The 19,224-nt window shown below is 40.0% G+C and overlaps 1 protein-coding gene across 1 annotated transcript in view; it reads left to right on the plus strand.

Moving 5' to 3' along the window:
• The window catches only part of LOC112464150 (neural cell adhesion molecule 2-like), a 196,609-nt gene that overhangs the window by 160,776 nt on the left and 16,609 nt on the right, over positions 1–19,224 (plus strand). The window contains exon 6 of the mRNA XM_025030988.1: positions 16,987–17,138. Within this exon, the coding sequence (XP_024886756.1) occupies positions 16,987–17,138 (152 nt within the window). The remainder of the gene's footprint in view (positions 1–16,986; positions 17,139–19,224) is intronic.

A 19,224-nucleotide genomic window follows, 5' to 3' on the forward strand; every position in this document is an offset into this window, starting at 1 on the left:
TTCTTTAATTTATTCGAGATAAATTTTTCTCTAGGAAAAATGTTTAATATTTTTAGTATTAAATTAAAATCTTTAATTATAAACTTTACATCTTTAATTTAGATTTTTTAAATGTAAATCTTTAATTAAACTTTTTGTAATGAATTGGATGTTTAACAAAAAAACGAGGTTTTACTATTTCTTCGAAATTAAATTTATCAACAATTCTTTTCCTTTTTAATTTCAAAATTATTATTACAAAAGTCAATTATGAACAAAATATATTTTTAAAATGTAATTAGACCGAATATTTCTGGAAGGACTCAATTTCGAACTCCATTTAGATAAATAAAGGATGAATGCAATTGTCCTATATCCAGATTCAGCTTAAATTGAACTCAACTATTACAAACCGATAAGTCAACAGTTTATCTCTCTACTACGCTCAATAAGCACTTCCGTAGCAAAGGTCTTTCGCACTTTCGTCCTCACGGCTTGACGCGTCTCGCTTTGCGCTTTAACGATTTGCGCGATCGCAACCACGTTTAAAAGGAATCAAAGCGATCGTTCACTTAGCGTGCCCTTCCTCTCGGCAGCATTTCATTATCTGCGCGAAATTGAATCTGCCGATCAATTACCCGTCTCCGTGTGAAGTGCGCCTTCTTCGCGCTCTCGAGAATAAGAAGAAGGCTCTCCTCGGAAGGTTCCGGCCGCGCGGGCGATTGCCGTTTCTCCCTCCGGAAAATCCGCATCGGATCTCCGTATCGCTCTTGCACCCGGAACGAAGGATGCGATTGCATTTCACCGTCTCGCGATTTCCCGCGCGCGTGTACGCGTAAGCACGCACACGCGATGGCGGGGACGCGCGTCGCCGATTCCGGGCTCCCGTCGACGGGCTCCTTATCCGCGGAGTTTGGTTTTCATTCGCTTTTGCAATTCAATCCACTGGGCTTCTTGCGGGATATTCGCATCCTTCTCCCGCATGTCGCGTTCTACATTCGAGTCGGCGTTTCTGTCGTTGCGCGACTCGTTGAGATAGTCCCGATAGTCCGGGATTATCCAGCCGGAGCATCAGTTCGTCGCGAGAGAGAAAGAGGTATATTATCTAATATATCGCAAATCACCACTTATGATACAAATATATAGGTATGATCATTAGTGAAATCCAATAGGAAAGTGAAATTTATATCAAAGAAATCTATCAGACATCTTGGGACAATGAAACGCGACGTGACAACCAAATCTCGAAATATTCTGTAATATCGCTCTTATTTATTGTCGTCTGCAGAAAAAGATTTCACGTAAAACTTGCGAACAAAAATTTTAAAATACCCTGGAATATTGAATATTAAATTATTGTGATATTGAGATTAAAGGAGATTTTCGTTTCTATTTCGTTATTCCCGGATGAGTTCACAGAGACGTGCAATCTCTTCGAGTCAATAGAGCCGGAGGGTAAAGCAGATTAAAGCTGAAAACTTAAAGGCAGGGGTAACCGCTTTCCGACGACCCGAATAACTAAGAGACTAAATTTGAGAGCGAATGAACGAATGAGATTTTAATTAAAAATCTTACAGGTGTATATATTCCTGGATATTCGTGTCTGGATTTTTCATACAACAGATTTTGAAGTAACCTCTGTCATTACTTTACGTTATATGTGATTATAAATACGCAATGTTTTTAAGGACTTTTTCGAGCCCGGAAGCGTCAATAAAACGGGAAAGTGAATCAGTTTAAAGTTGAAAAGTCAAAGTCGGGGGAGAGCAACCATTTTCTGGCTACCGGAACAATCAACAGGCCAAGTTAAATGTCTGAGTAAACGAGCAAGTTTTTAATTAAAAATCTCACTCATTTATCCACGTCCCATTCATCCACCGTTACTTGTGTTTACTCTCACAACTTACTCGAGATGGAAATTTCGAGGCGAAAGAGATACGCTTTTTTTTAAGGGAAAGAAATATCATAACTCCTTCATTTCCCGTAAAAATCGTGTTTTGTCTTCTGACGTCGAGTTGGGGGGGTCCCACGCAATTCGCGGTGCGAGGTCGTGCCATGACGCAGGTCAAACGCGTGTCCAGCAGCACCGAATTAATGATTACACCGTGCAGCCGCGTGTACAGCATCGAGGAATATGGTAATCCCGCAAGATTTAAAGCCTCTTCCACGCTGCTGCAGACCAAGTTCCGGAACAACGACGGGACAATTACTTCGCGCTTCGATGAGGACAATCGACTATACAGGATGCCTCAAAGCTCACATACTTGGCCCCTCGGTCTTTTTTTTTAAAGAAATTGATCTTTTTCCGTTATATTATCTGTAAAGATTATGAAGCAACACATGAAATTATTTTAGTACTACGTATTTCAAAGAAAACAAGATAAATATATCAAAAGTTAAATACTGAACCAAATTAAACTTTGTTGGAGAATAAATAAAAATAGAGCTTTCTTATAAGTATTTTTTAAAATGCACTTTTAAACTTAACTCAATAAAGCCATTTAATTATCGACGATATATAACTCTTGATTTCTCGACATTAAACTCGTCATTTTTACCGTCATTTTTCTTCTCGTGACTCGTAAAAAATATGCGGCCTTATGGAGCAACCTGTATAGCGGCAAAAGCACGTGTCAGGTTTGATAAATGCATGCACTTGGGCGGCCCGAGTTATTAGCTGTACACCGAAGTTACTGCAGCAGATATCGTAGGGTTTCAACAGTCTCGTTGACAATCTTCCCCATCCCACAATGTCGCAATGATTACGTGATCGATGGAATCGTATCCAAACGCGAAACATACCTATTATTTGATGGAACACGTACATAATCCAATCTGTGACACGCAGCGGCATTATCGATGTTGGATGAAGAATTGTGAACAATTCTCCCGAAAATTCCTTGCAGGTAACCCAAAATACTTCGTCTGTGTAACGAATGAATTTTAAGAATGTACTAACAGTGCACTAACTGTTATTATAATGCAATCTAATTACATCGGAAAACAATACGCCGTGCATCATCCAAGCATGGCGTTATTTACCTTTTCGTTAATCAACTAATTAGCCAATTATCCGAGACTTGCTATTATCCGGAGTTTGTTATAGCGAAAAACCATTTTCAACAGAGCATTATAACGGAAAATAATATCTTCTGCGAAAAACTCGGCGCTTCATTAGTTTTCTAAACAATCGCGTTATAGAAAATGCACTATGCGTATAATAAATCCGGCGAAAATGGAGGAGACGCGGATGGCTTTAATATGAAACGTACGGTATAACTGACATTTTTATCGAAAATATGTGAGCGTATGTGTAAAACATGAAAGAAAAATAGATCCGTGATTAAAGTGGGAAAATTTGCGGTATTCTGTAGAAATAATGTTAGAATATGCTCAACCATATTTTTTCTATCAAATGTTATTTCTGATGTCCCGCAATGATGAAAGTACCAGTTGTTATCTATACAGTATAGATATTTAAAGAATATCTCTATTGAATATTCAGATGTCTCGCAATATTTAAATGTTGAAATATTCATATGTATTTAGTTAATTAATCACGACACTTTTTTATAGACATCGACGTTACATTATATTATGTTATTACATGATGTTTTTGTTATTTCCCCAGGAGAGATGCTTTTCCATAAACGAAGAATAATGTTGTTTTCATGTTATAATGTATTCTCAACAATCTGTTTTCATACTAAAATGAATTTTCCTATAACAGCAAATAGCGATAATATTTAAAAATATATTCAAAAATCTGAATATTGAAATGCATTGATTATGCAGCTGCTCATTAAATCGAGCGATTGTTTCAAAAAATTCGTGAAAATATCTATAATATATTACAAGAAAAAGAGGGAAAGACAGAAAAAACTTAGGTATATAAAACAAATGTTCATAATTTTTACATTGTCATTACAAGTAAAATATACTTTCAGTATGATACAAGCTTCTAAACAAGTTTTCATAATTTTTGAAACACTTGATCAATTTTGTGAGTCACCAGAAAGGGTTGTTAGTATAGACAAAGAAAATAGGACTTGATAAGGACCGGAAAAGTTGACGGTTATCACTTTATTAAAACTACTACAAAGGGGATACAAATATATTGCTTTGGTAAATATTAAAAAATATTTTTTTTTAATATTTACATATTAACTGTAGGGGGGCTTCGCTATCATGGTTTTATTTCCCCATCGTCGCTTAATCCGCACAGAATGCCGCGCGATATCAACGACGCCTTCGTGCGCAACTCCCCGTGAGAAAACAGCATCCAGCTCCTGTGTGGCTGTGTGTTTGCATTTCCCGTGGAACGAGCCACGATGATCCACGGTGGTGCCCGTTGAAATGCGGCAGTCTTCCTTCTTCCACTCGGTCTGAATAGGCGTACAACCGCTGAATAGGAGATGTTCCGCGTTCGCTCGCGGCTGGCCTGAATTTTCAGCTACGAAAATACTGCCAAGCAGTTCAAACAGAGAAAGAGAGAGAGGGAGGGAGAGAGAGAGAGAGAGAGAGAGAGAGAGAGAGAGAGAGAGAAGATGGAAGATGCAAACGTAAAAGTAAAAGAGCGGGGCGAAAAGTCTAGGATTCTCTCTTACGAGTAACCCTTACAGGGCGATTCAAGAGAAAACATTGCTAGTGTACCTTAGAAGAAGATAATCTCAAATCACAATAATCATTGATAGATTATAGTCAGTATTAATTCTTTTCATTATCTCTTTTGTAATTACAAGAATTCTCACTAACTCGTTTTGCACATATATGTATTCGTGCCATTTATTACACCGCTCTAATTACCTTTATCATGGTAGCGTCTCTGTATTACGTAAAATTAATTAAAGTTAAAATAATATTCTGATATTAAAATTAACATTAATTATGTTAAATTTCTACTCTATTATCTCTAATAATAATAATCTCGTGCGAAAAGAACCAATTAAATTAATCAATTCTTGCGATGGTATTAATAAACTAATTTCGCGCCATTTTTGATGCCTTGTTTAATCTGCGAGGCAAGCAAGATAGATGTTCCGGTTGATCCTTGAATCGTCTTGTAGGATGAACCAAATAGAACTTTTTGCGCATGCACGTACAGAGGCGGGCGACACATCGGAATGAGGACGGAAATACTTTAGCAGCTCCGGGCAAGGGAAGCCTATCATCGGCTCTTCATGAAAACCCGGAAGCTCGTCAAAAGTAGCTTCGACTCGCTATGTTAATAACGGCCGCTTTTGAAATTATTCAACGAATTCTCAAGAATTTTATTAAATATAATGATCCGATTATCAAATAAATGCTACGACCCGATCGATCAACAACTAATTAATAAAAGTGAAAATCGAAATTAATTTCAATCACCGTTATTTATACAGACGGGTAGAGAATCTGCCCTCGTTCCGGTAATAATTTCGCAAATAGCTGGAATTCCAGTTTCGATTGTTGTTCGTTGCTTCGTCGCGTTATATATCGGCAGAGAACTCAGATTCTAGATATTCATGGAACACGTAACGCACGGTACTTCGGGGCTGAGGAATATGTCGAGAAAGTTTCATTTTGATAAAGGCGACGCGGTCTCACTCACGTCGTGAAAGTTCATCTGCGAAAGAACGCATATGTATTAATGTTGAAAGAAAAGCATTCGGGTGCTTTCATTACGTCGCTATAGAGCGCGCAGTGCACAGCGTGGCGCGGTATATCTCGCCGCAATTTCTTGAAAAGCATTGAGAACAGACGGAACACGATGAAATTGAAGCTATCACGGCCACACGCCATTTTAAAACTCAATTTGCGCTTTGTGCTGCGCGCAAATAATAATCTAACAACACATCTAACCACTCTCCCGATGCTAATTGACCTGCGAAAATGATTATGATTTAAATATGCCACATTGCGACAAATTGACGTTTAGCGCTGATGGTCACTCCGAATGAGCCATGCAAAATAGAATAGATGAGCCAGTTGAGACATCGAAAGGGAGCTCTGTCCAATATAATCTAATGCATTTATAAAGATACGACTAGAGATGTTTGAGGATCGGATTAAATGACATCATGTGAAATTTATTTACAGCTCAGTGTATGACAGTTTTGACTAAATTAGATTGAAAATTTTATGTAATCAACCCAGTTTTAACGTATAATTTAATTATATCCTAATTAAATGATATAATTAAATTATATATGTTATATACATATTTAATTATATCACGTATATTGTATATTACGTCGATTTATAAAATTGAAATAATTAAATTGTATGTTATTTTAGCATGCTTTATTTTCACTCTGCATTAGCAATTTACAATGATCTGTATTCTTAAAAGTCTGTTTTATATAAAATATTTATACTACGTATAAATACAGTTTGCACATTCTCCATGACAAGCTATCTACAAGATGAATTGCAAGTATTTGCGAGTCTAGACTAATTCCAATTGAACTTATGATATTGTCTCTCCTTAGAGTTTACTGAGCGTTTTCGTAGTTCCTTGTTTACGTTTGGGTGACAGCATATATACAGTTACAGGTACCTCTCTCTCTCTCTCTCTCTCTCTCTCTCTCTCTCGACCAAGTCAGGAGACAGCACTTGCTATTCGCGCAACAATTTCGTTACAGTTTCTGTACCCTGTCTAAAGCTATCCAATGTCCTCTCAATTCTCGCAAGTCAGAATGAAATATTGTTTACACGTTTCCCTTGAATGATTCATCCTCTCCCAGCGAAGGCGAAGTAGACAACTTCTTCACTTCGTTCGTCACTCACGGTGAACGGGGTTTTTTTTTCGGAGAAAAAAGATTGCTTACATAATTTAATCTTCCTTTACTTTGGACTTACATCGCACGAGAGCGCGATGCTCGAGAGGTGAAGCGGCATATATCTTCGCCTTTCCCCGAAACGAGGTTCTCGCGATGGAGCCTCGAGGTCTCTCGGTGGTGCACTCGCAATATCATCCCCCGTTCGTACCCGCGTCCAATACACGCGTGTGACACGGCGAGCCCGCTTGTTATAATGCGCGCGACAAATCCCCGAGCCGCCGGAATTGCGGATTAATGAACGGTCTCGTTATGCGACGCGAGTCTGCCTTGTTTATCGTCAACTAGTCAACCGTTCTGTCGCGCGGAGGAACGATATGGTACCCTTGGAAATCGATAGTCATTAGCGTGCGCACGTATACAGAAGGCAGTCAGTACAGAGTGTACAGACGCACGTAAACTACGGATATATACGTTTGCTTTCTAATATATACCTTTTTACGTACATGTATTATATATGTAAACTGCAAAACGCAGTCGCGCGCAAATAGAGACTCATATAATCATTAGATTGAGCAAACTGTGTACACGTATACGTGCGCAGACTTCGCGGCCGTTTCTAAAAGGGCGCGCTAACGATGGAGGAGAGAAGGATGAGCAGAATGACGTAGTTAGACCGTGTAGAATCACGGGAGTCCCGGGGGACGGAGTGTCACCGACAGGCTCCTCGCGACGAGCAACCGCGAGAAAACTTTAATGCACGTTGCCGAGCTAGGTTGTCATAGTTCGCAAATGCGGGCCAATTTAAGTTAATTCGTCGTGACGTCTGTCAGGACGCGCAAGCTGTGCGGCTGAAAAAGAAATTTTAAAGTTTTTTTTTCCTTTGTCTTTCCTCCTTCCGATAAGCATTGCGCGTCCCCCCCCCCCCCCCCCCGAATTCTTTAACGTCCGTTTTCGAGGAATATCCGCGCGAAGGAGGTCTATCGTATCCAACTGTTTCAAATTTTATCGATAACTTGATATCTCGCTCAAAAGTCCTAAAATATTTGCCAGCTCTCTCTCCCGCGGGAGAATATCATATTCCTCGCACGTTGAGGTACGAAGGAACGGAAGTAATAAAAGCGCGGTCAATATCGGGAAAGATCCAATCAGCAAACGGGGTTTTATCACTATTCGCCTCGTTTTATCCGAGCACATCCCCGTTCGCCGTAGCCGATTGGTTAGCTGTAATAGCTCTCCCTTTAAAAACCATCAATGCTTCAATACTTCTGTCTGAAGATCCTCCATTTCCATGCCCCTCCATTTCCCCCGTCGCGCAATCGTTCGTGGTCATTAATGAGGCGAATCTAATTCTGTCGTGGTTCCGTACTCCTTTTACAATAAAAATATAAATGAATATATATTCCATAAACAATGTGATAATGCCGAGAAAGCAAAAAAAAAGCTACGAACGAATAAGAACAAGCTTTTGCACTTTGAGGGAACTTAAGTAGCATTACCGTGGTGGAGAAAGAATCGAGATGGGTCCTGTTAATACTTTTTAACACAAATACGTATTTCCGGTCGTTAAGAGTCGCCATTTTCTAATTAAGAAATCTAATAATTAAATAAAACGTGTCCAAGCGAGAAAATTACATTAGCTAAAATTTTATTAGAACTGTATTTAAGGACAAGATTAAAAATATAATACATTTTAATTGCACTTAAAATATTTAAGATATAATTTACGTTATATTTATAGCAAACAAAAATATATATTTATATAAAACGCTATCGTTGAGAGAGACTCTCGCTATTAAATTATCATGAAAAAACATTTGTATGTACTGTTCAAGTCTTTCTGTTCTTACAATCAAATTATCTTAATTGCTCGGCGCCCGATCTTGGGAATTAAGGGTTGAGGGTCGATTCTGAAGGAGCTCGTGGAAACCGCGGGGTAGAAAGGCGCGGGTAAAACGGAAGAGAGTCGGATATCCTTTTTGCGACGGACACCATTTTCGTTCCATGCTTTTTCCACCCGTCTTCCCCTTCTCGCCGGTTACGACGACGGCTTTCATCCAATTTCCCCTTGTCTTGAGGAGCTTCACGGCCCCGCATGGTCGGTGCTTAAATGGAAGTGTTCTTTCGTGTGGCATTCGACACCCCCGCGAGACCCATTGTCAGCCTAGAGATTGACAGGGTTTCCGTCCACGCGTCCAGGTCGCAGTGATTTTTCTCTAAAGTTGCGACCCTCACGAGGGTCGAAGTTACGTTTCTTTTTCGTCGCCGTTCCCATCTTTGATCTACGATGCCATTTTCACCTCACAATTTTTCATTCTATTAATAGTTACAAAGTTCGCAGGGGGGGGATAGGAAGCCACGGAATAGCCCATCTTCGATTCAACATGATTTTCACCAAAGACCTTGGCGCGCGCGCGCCCGATCAGGAGTTTCGAGTTAATGCAACCGAGTTATCATTTCCGAGCATTTCGCGACGTCAGAAATCTATTACCGCGAGATTGTACGTCTGCAACCGCGTTTGAGAGATGACCCCGGCGGCTGTGGGCACCCCGGCTGTGGAACCCGGAAAAGTTCGACCGCAAACCCGGAGTAAACTGTATCGAACTCCAAATTACTTGGCCGCGTAAGGATTCACTTTGCGCGTTAACGGACTAGAAGTTCGGCGGTGTATTACCCGAGCAGTGTTTGAGGGAGCTCTGCGCACGAATAAAGACCCGTGTGGCCGCAAACATTAGTTACCAGTTAATTAAAGCTTAACCCATTTTACCTGCCCTCTCTTTTCTAGGAGCGGAATTAGAAGGGTCGCTCGAATGGGAGAGTCAATCCGAATTACGGTTAGCTCGGATTACTATATTTGCCGTGCGGTACGTCAAATTTTCGGTTACGGTCTATTCCCAAATGCAACGCAACGTCCGTATTCGAACAGAGAGCACTCCGCTAATAAATTATTACACATCTTAGCCGTGGAAACCGGTCGGTGTCGTCGAGGCAATTTTCCGACGTCGATCGATACGACGCTCGTCTACACGTCCTCCTGGCATTATCACCTGCCGGAATAATCGCGCGGCCACTATAGGTTCTCATTCCCGCGGATTAACGCGCGCAGCTCGCGCGCGTGATCGAGCCGCGTTGCTTATCCGCGAGAGAGGACGAACTGAGTTACAATTAACTCTTAATGAATATTTATGATGCTCCGGCCGGCGGAAATTACGTCGCTCATTGAGTTAAAACCGCAGACAATAGGGCTTATTTGCCGTTTCCACGCGCAACCCGGGGCGTACGCCGAGAAGTCGCCGAGAACTCGGTCGCCCGGCGCGCCGCGAACGAGACGTGTACGCCGTGCAAAAAGTTGGTCGCAACGAGTTTGCGAGGAGCTCCGGCTTTGCGACCGAGGAAAATGCTTTTCCCTCGCGCGCCGTGCGTGCATGAAGAGATACGGAACTAGTACTGCAGAAATAGACGACAACGTTACGAGAAATTACGTCGCGGAATTGTTGTCACGAAATATTCACAGAACTTGGAGCAGATTTTCTTGCATTTTCAGAAGTGATTAGCACGCTCTGGGAAGGATATTGTCAACTTTTGGAAAATAAAGAGAGTTTCGTCGCCTGCTTAAAAAATTACAACCAAAATTTCATTTTATACTTTTATAAATTCAACGTTTTTTTTCCTTCTTGTCAAATTTATTATTTTTTAAACGTAACGACCTTGGTATGCGGTTACGGAATTCTAATATCACGTAACGATTGCTTGGATATATGTTTTTTTTTTTGTACATGACAGTTTTGATATGGTTTTCGCAACGTTAATTGCGTTTGATAGCCGATGATCCCGAGAGGCCGTTTGCAAACCTGCAGCGAGGTGCGCGCAGAAATAACGCGTGTAACGTGCGTGAACCGGGTTTAGGTAAGAGAGGCTGCGACTTCCGACCCGATTGTGTGCACCCGTGGGACGTGATCCGCGGGGAAAACGGTTGAATGCGAAATGGCACGGAACGTCGGTCGGTGCGATACAGCCGGTTGCGTGGAGCAAATTTTCCCGCAGGTGCACGCGCGATACGGCATTTACGGCATTCGCGATGACGCGGCCTGGGGAACAATAGCCGTATCCCGATTTCGCAGGTTGCTGAATGAACTTAGCGAGTAAAGATAAAGCATCTGTGTGTACGCGCGGAGGAGCCGCGATAGATAGCGCCATAGCGGTACATATGCCGTACATATATGCGTCGAGATTACGCTTAATTCTCTGTGTACCTGCGGGATCCGGCTGGATCCGTGTTCCTATTTGACAGGTATGTTTGATCAATAAAAGAGACAAAGTGTGTCGTGCGAGAAAGAAATCAATGCATGGGGAATTGAAGGATTCTCACGGCAAATCAAGTGTGTTATTTTAGCTGGAGCACTCTTCACACATTTCTTGCCGTTTTAAATTACGTTCTTTAACACGATTGAACGTATTAAATGACGTAATTTATCACATAAAGAAACATGTAAAAAAAATTTTATTCCAATGTGTTATTTTTAGACGTTTATATGCGTGTAAAAATAACACACTTGGATTTGCAGTGCTGTCCTCCTAATTCGATTTAGTTCTATAAAAAAAAGTTTTGCAAAGCAACACGGAAATAAACTCATACAACACAGCCGAGATAAATAGAATTAAATATTTTACGCGTCGCCTAATGATGATCTACTTTTGATCTAAAAACAACGTTTTGAATGACGGGGCGTCACTTATTAACGCGATTCATGAGAACAATATTAGAACGGCGCAATTAAGTATTCAGGTGTATTCAGGTGAATATTCAGATACGTAAACGCTTACGTCTGCATAATTGAACGCTTTAATGGTGCATCTTTAATGGTGTCGAATGGCATATACGCAATTCAACGACGATTGGCGTGTCCTACATGACGATTGGCCTACCGTTATAAGCAGATTTAATACATAGACGTGCGATATGTGGAATTTTGCTCTGAAGTGACAGCTAAATCCACTAATATCCGCCAACATGCTAATATGATTTGTAACTCTCTTGTGCACGTGTGTGCGCCGTGTGGATAAAGCCATGCTGAATCCACACCCATCCGCCGATACGTCTGCCTGTTAATATTATTATTAGTATTATTATTGAATAAGCGAAAACACATTTGCGGGGCACGGAGGAGGGAGAGATGCACCCAATTCCGCAATGCAGGTTAATCTGCTTAAGTTACGCGTATTTCCTCTACCCTTTGAAAGCAAATTTGTACATAATATGTACATATGTATTAAGCATATGTATGTGTTATACAGTAGCATGTACATAACATATGTTTAGTTTAAAATAACGCTTTGAAACAATTACATTAACGTTATATAATCGTTTTAATTAATTATAAATTATATCATCACGTTATTAATAATGATTTATTATTAGAAATGACTGTAATTAATTGTTAATTATTAATTATGCATTGCAGATCTACGGTTGCCTATTGACATTTGTTTTTCTCATCTTTATTATACTGATAAATTTCGTTGGAGGATTGCTAAAATAGACAATTAATGCATTTGTCCTCACACCCTGCCCGATAACATAATCAATTACGAAGAAATCATGAAAAATAAATTTATGAAAATCATGAAAAATAAATTACAGCTGTTAGTCACTTTTAAAAATCTACCACGTTGCTAAATCAATCATTTTTCTTTCAAGAAAATAGATCTGCCATCTTCGTAAGTTTTTCTTCCTTACCGCAAATAAATTATTGACAATGATTAATCTGATCGTAGACTCGGCCGTCGGTGTCCGGTAAACACGTGATGATCGATAAGCGTACGCGATTTACTCGGTAACTGATAACTGCCGGTGCGGAGCCAGCGAAAAGAGGATGACGTAACGCTTCAAAAAGGGTTAAACGTCGCGGCGACATTATATAGCTGGCATTAATTAACCAGGCATGCCGAGGACTTATTTTGTTAATGAAACGGTAGCTTGATTAAGATGCAAACGAGGACGCTTCTCACGTATACGTGCACGTAGCCACCGCGTGTCGGCTCGGGCCTCGCCTCGTTTTAGCCGCTCCCCCCCCCTTCCTCCTTTCACCCCCTCCGATTGTGAGTCCATAAATCTCAATCCGTAAACTCAAACACCGGCGGAATTGCAAATCGTAAGTAACAAACTGCGGCGCAAAGACTCGCGGCATCACAACGGAGGACGGGCGGACGGATAGCCTCCCTCGCTCTTTGAAGCGGAGCGAACGGGAGATCGGTAAGGCATCTCGCCTCGCCACCGCGCCACCGCCGTCATTCCCTCGCGCCTTCGTCAATATTAGGTTTCCCCGTGATTACGTAATAAAGTAAACGTCGTTTTAACCCCTTTAGTCGGCGCGCTATCGACCGCCGCTCGAATTAGTTCGGTGCAAGTCATGTAAATTAGTCGGGAGCCGTAACTCAGGGGGTGGAAATTGGGGAAAGTGGTAGCGGCGGCGGCAACGGCAATGTCGGGTGGGGGGGGAGGCGGCCTTATTGCCGGTGGCGACGGTTTAGAATGCCTGAAATATTACGCCGGCAATCGGGCTGTCTAGGCGCGATGGCGGCGGCTACGGCGGCGACGGTCGCGGTGTGATTAAGCGAATTTCTTTCTCGCAAAATGAAGGTGTTTTCGAAGTGACCGGGCTGACCGAAGTAGGAACGGTCGCCACATATTTTCAATTGAATTATTCACACGAGCGAATCACAGAACACTAATTTTATATTAGCCAAAAAATATGTGATTTAAATGCTTATTTAATTATAATTTTGGAACACATCCTCTATTCGTCTAGATTCTCTGTCGTTTTCAAAACAAAAAAGATAAAAGATAAAAGCCAAATACGATATTTTATGTGCTGAATACAAGCTTGTGCTACCTATACTTCACTTATGATAAAAATCACTATTCAATTGAATCGAGGAGTTCGGAAACCCCATTTATTCGATAAGCCAGACTCTTCAGGACGGAAAAAGATATTGTTGTGCGGGGCTGCTGTTTGAACTGGAATATTTGTGCGCTTGGTATATAGCTCCACGCGAGCTATCGAAGCTTGTGGTTTCTATCTTCAACGAGTCTACGATAAGAATACGATAGTCCACACTGTAAAAAAATTTTGTAAAATTACAACTATTATAGTGGGTAATTTTGAGACCCACTAGTAGTTGTAATTATACAATATAATGGTTGTAATTTTACAACATTACAGTACGGAAGGAAAAAGTAATTTTGTATTACAATTACACAAATTAAAAATGTGTGGAAATTTACACCTATTATAGTGGGTCTCAAAATTACATGTAATTTTACACAATTTTTTTACAGTGCATGTAATTCAATTTCGCGAGAAATGGGATATATTTCGCTTCTAATATTTTCCAAATTTAATTTGACTCGTTTTTACACGAAGTGTCAGAAACATTATTCCGTTTGTCAAAAGTTTTTTTTCTTTCAGTATCTGCAATTTTTCAATTCAGTATATAAATGTAAATATTGAGCGCACTGTGTGAGAAAGTACAATAATTCTCGAAAAGCCGCGATAAGATACCTGCTTTTCCCAAAATAGCAATAAAATCCTTTTATTCCAAAATGCGCGCGCGCTTTATCCGTCAATAAATTCACGATAAAGCTGAAATTACGAGCGATTGAGGTATATGAAGCGTATGCACGCGGCATAATTCTGTAATCGATCTTGAATTATTGAGTGGAAGTAAAACTGCAGGGCGGAATAATATCGGCCTTGCAGGATTTGCACGGTGGGCAGGAAGATAGAAATCGGCTTTAATTAATTTCATTATGCGCTTCCTCGCCGGATGGCCGGAACCTATGTCGGGATGAAGGGGGGGGGCGGATGATGGTTTGAGGAAGCGGGGCAAAAATGCAACACCACTCTTTTTAATTAATAAATGTCATTTATGAGGCGCACACCCGTCCGTTACTCCGATTGATGCTATTCAAGACCGACAAGTTTTCGCTCAGCGTCTCCCGCTCTCTGGTGTTCGACGCGTCACGCGTCGGAATACGCCGTTCTCGCGAATAATTACCGCGCGATCCGCAAATGGACGTGCGAAAATTACTTTAAAAGAACGACGAAGATAGATCGTTTCCGTACGGATATTTTCGGTCCATACAGCTTGTGACGCTTATCGCCGCCCGTATCACGCCGTAAATCAAGGAACTTCCATAATGTATGGTCCTATAAATACAATAGCCAAAGCCTTCGGACGGCTGTACGCAGCAGCGTTTACCATTACCGATTTGCCCGACCGGCCGGGGGCTTCCAGTATCCACAAAACCATCGTTCGCGGTCATTTTGCCGCCGTTATCGACAATCGCCTTACTCGCGCCTCTATAAATTCTCAGTCACATCGCGTGCAACGTACGGGTATAGTCGAGGGCAACGCAACGGATCCGCAATTTCCCCCCGGGTTCAACGCACTCCGGATGAAAATCTTTATCCGCGCGGCTACTGGAAAATTCAGAGGACACGCGAATAATGGTATACGTGTGACATAACTTCACAAGTGTCAAATACATGTTTGTCAAACTCGACTGTCCAATAATATAGAAGATAATATCTATTCAACATTATATCTATCCCAGAGAATAATCGTAATTTCTCTTGAAATGTTTTGGAATTGATTTTTGAAATACATTTGCATATGTCAATCTCATTTTATTAATATCTATAATAATATCTATTCAACATTTATATCTGCCTCGGAATAATCGTAATTTCTCTTAAACTGCTTTAGAATTGATTTTTGAGCTACATTAGCATATATATCAATTTTATTTCATTAATGTATTATATTAAAATTATACTAAAATTATCGTGACTTTAAAGCATATAAAACAAAAAAAGAATAGCCGAGATATAATGATTAATTCTAATATCAGAGAATAGGTATATAAAGTGTAACTATTCAGTATTGGCAAGAAGTCGATATTTCGATAGTATATATAACTTCGGCGTTCTATATATAGAGCAGCGGCGACAATTTTCCGAATAACTTCAATTCCTCGTGCGCGAGCCGAAGTGCGCGCCGATGATGTATCGCTTTATAACAAAGAGGATTTATCAACGTCAATTTGGCGTGCAGGAAGGTACGCGTCTTGCGGCCAGCGACCCGCTATAACGAAGAAACGAGCGGCGCGGCGGTAGAGGGCAGCCGGGCGGTTAATTTTACTCGCGCCGTTATCGCGGGGACGTTAGAAGAATGAGTGGGGTTAATTAATTGCGGACCTTTTTTAATTTGTCTTGCTAGGCGCCGGGATTACCGCGAAATTTTTAAACCGATACATCCAGTCGAGAAGCGGAAACGGTAAATTGGAGACACTTTGTTGAAATGCGAAAAGGAGGTTTGGGAGAAATTTATTTAACTCGGAAAAAGTCTGCGATGATAAAGAAACGTGGTGATAAAACGTGTAAAAAAACTCATCTTGGGTAAGAAAAAACTTATATGCTATTGTCGAGATTGTCGATTATTTTATTCGGCTTTATACATTTTTGTACATCAACTTATATGGTGACTTACGAGTGTTACGAAGAGTTTACGTTTACGGAAAAGATCTGCAAACGCTCATTGCTAAGTCGCCTTGAAGAAACACTTGAATCGTCCTGAAAAAGAGCGCAAGATGGGACGCAAGATTAATTATCCTCGCTCTAAATTAAGTTATTCACTTTGTTATGGTACCTGAGCTATCGCACGGCAAGATACATAGCGCGTGATAAAGTAGTAAGAGAGCGGAAAAGAGAGAGCGCGCGTGAGCGGTAGGATTAATGAGGAGAAGGGAGAGTTTATGATCCTACGCTTAAAATTCGTCATACCGCGGCTACGCGACTGCAGAGAGGTATATAGGTGCACCTGGAAGAGACTTTCCAATTCGGCACGTATGCCGAATATTTTCTGCCTAAAATTTATTAATTTTGTCCGTTTTAATTTAGCTTTAGGAACCATTTCTGTACAGCTGAAATTTATAACTGTGATACTTGACATTTTTCCGTTTGACTTGGAACGTTCAACGTAACAAATAAAAGTGACCTCGACATTTTACATCATTATCACTTAGGTTATATGAAAACCATGCTAATACAAGTTGATGAATTTATACAAAATAAAAATTCCTTTTATGCAAATTTTGTGAAATGTTTTAATATTTTTTTGCAAGCATTTTGTCAAAGGATAGAAAAAGGTCAGGCATTGTTTAACCAGTGAATTGTATAATTTTCAGTCAGCCCGTTGGAAGTGAAAATAATTGACGGAAACCGACCGCTGTCAGCGGGCAAGAAGTACGACTTGGTCTGCACAACTTCCGGTTCCAGGCCGCCGGCCAGCGTTACCTGGTGGAGGAACGGTCAGCGTTTAGTGGATTCCAAGGAGACCGTAAGTGTGTTCCTTGACGGAACAATTTTCGTTCCTGCGCAAACGTACATTCCGCCCAGCTACTCTCGGCAGCGCATAAACTCGAATTTACAATCTTAGATATAAGAGAGAATCCCTTGATCTCTTTATCAGGAATATTATATTAATGCATATTCATGTGTGGATAGCTAATTCTTTCAAATAAGAGAAATGGAAAACGTACTATTTCTTTAAAAAATATACTATGAGACCATTTGATTATTTCTTATAGCAACGCGTTACTTTCCTGATTATTCTATTATTTTAAATGTGAACGTGAACAAATGTTGTAATAACTAAGTTAAATTGTCCGCATGAATGCCAAGTTAAGCTACTTTATCGTCTGTGGTCTCTAATACATTAAAAACGCATCTGTCACCGCTAGAAAGTTTTCTCCTATGCGTGTCTAAACTTTCGGAATTTTTCTCACATATTTACTATGTTTTCGCCACACTGTAGAAGATATCACGAAAGTTTTAGACAGTCTTTTTCCTTTATTTAATTTATATTTAAAAATTGAAGAAAAGAATCGGAAAGTACGAGAGAAACGCGTAATTACATCTCAGACAGAAATGATTAGTCGATTTAACGTCGACACGATGAAAGGCCGATGTCGAATATCAGGTTTATATTTTTTGTCATCTTCGACCTCATTATATTATAGTTATCTTTATGTTAATTGAGCGGTTACCAATATTTTTATAAGATTTCTATTGTCTTCCAGTCAATTTTACATCGAATCGATGTAAAATTGAAAACACAGTATATAAATAAGCACTGTATTCGATGTAGTGATTGTAATGAATTGGCCAAAACATGCACAGTAGAAGATGAATAACAGAAATATTCGCAATTGCTCAATTAACATAATAACAATTATGATAAGAACAAAAATAACAAAAATATTAATCAGTATTCAACAGTATATTCGCGATCATTCATCGATGTGAAATCGACATTGATTCGACAGATCATTTCTAGACGGGATCTTTTCCAATTAAAATTTTTGGTCGCATTGTTCATTCACAATAGTTTCGAACTATTCAATTCGGTCCATTGACAATAGTTAAATATCGGATTGATCTCTATATTAACGAAAGATGATTAATCTACCGCTGCGCGTCGATTCATCTGGTTGACATGTGTCCTCCTAATTTCGCGGCGAAGCTGCAATTTCCACGTTCAATCTCCGCGGATTAAGCGACGCTATAAAAAAAGACATAGGCCGATTACGTGATTGACTGCCGTTTACAGTGAAGTGTGCCCGACAGGGATTATGTCTAATTGACGGGAAATAAAACTATCTTCGAACTACCTGGTCGAGACATATTTCTGGTGAACGTCACGTTGAGATAAAAGAGAGCGCGACGCGCAAATGATTTAATGAAATTAAACATTAACGAGATAACTCTCAACGTATTATCCGCTTACAGCTGTAAGCAAAACTGTGATAGCTGATTTTTCTCGTATATTAATCTCCTACTTTTGTTTTCATTTTGTTTGTTCTTTCTTTTGTCGAAGATTTCTCGAAGAATATTTTTTAACGAAATTAAATATTATTCCAGACGTGAAACTGGGATAAATAACACGTTAGTTAATAATTAGAATCAACTTATATTCATTTTCTAGAAAGAAAAAAAATATTGAGACAGTACGCCGGCAATGTTGTAAAACTATTATTTGTTTGAATTTGTTTTAACAGTTCAAATGTTTTGTTCACAAAGTACGAAATTCCCTCTATATAAATCTTGCGTCGATTCACCGTGAAATTGAAAATAAAATGAAAAAAGCTAGGGACTGTTTTATAACGATGTTACACTGTCGAGTCATATACTGCGTTCCGATAAAAAAGCATAACGTTTCATCGTTACGGGATTAATCAACGATAATAATGAAGAAGTACATCGCGAATATCGATAAATCTAATTACGGTGCAGCTCGAATAAAGAATATCTCGCCGGGGCGATTACGATGATACTTGATCTACGAGTACGGAATCCTCTCGCGCGTGCATACTTGCTCTCTCTTTCTCTCCCTTTCGTTCCGATACAATTCATTAATTCATTCA

The sequence above is a fragment of the Temnothorax curvispinosus genome, unplaced genomic scaffold, assembly GCF_003070985.1.
Source record: "Temnothorax curvispinosus isolate PA1 unplaced genomic scaffold, ASM307098v1 QBEX01013985.1, whole genome shotgun sequence".
NCBI lineage: Eukaryota > Metazoa > Arthropoda > Insecta > Hymenoptera > Formicidae > Temnothorax > Temnothorax curvispinosus.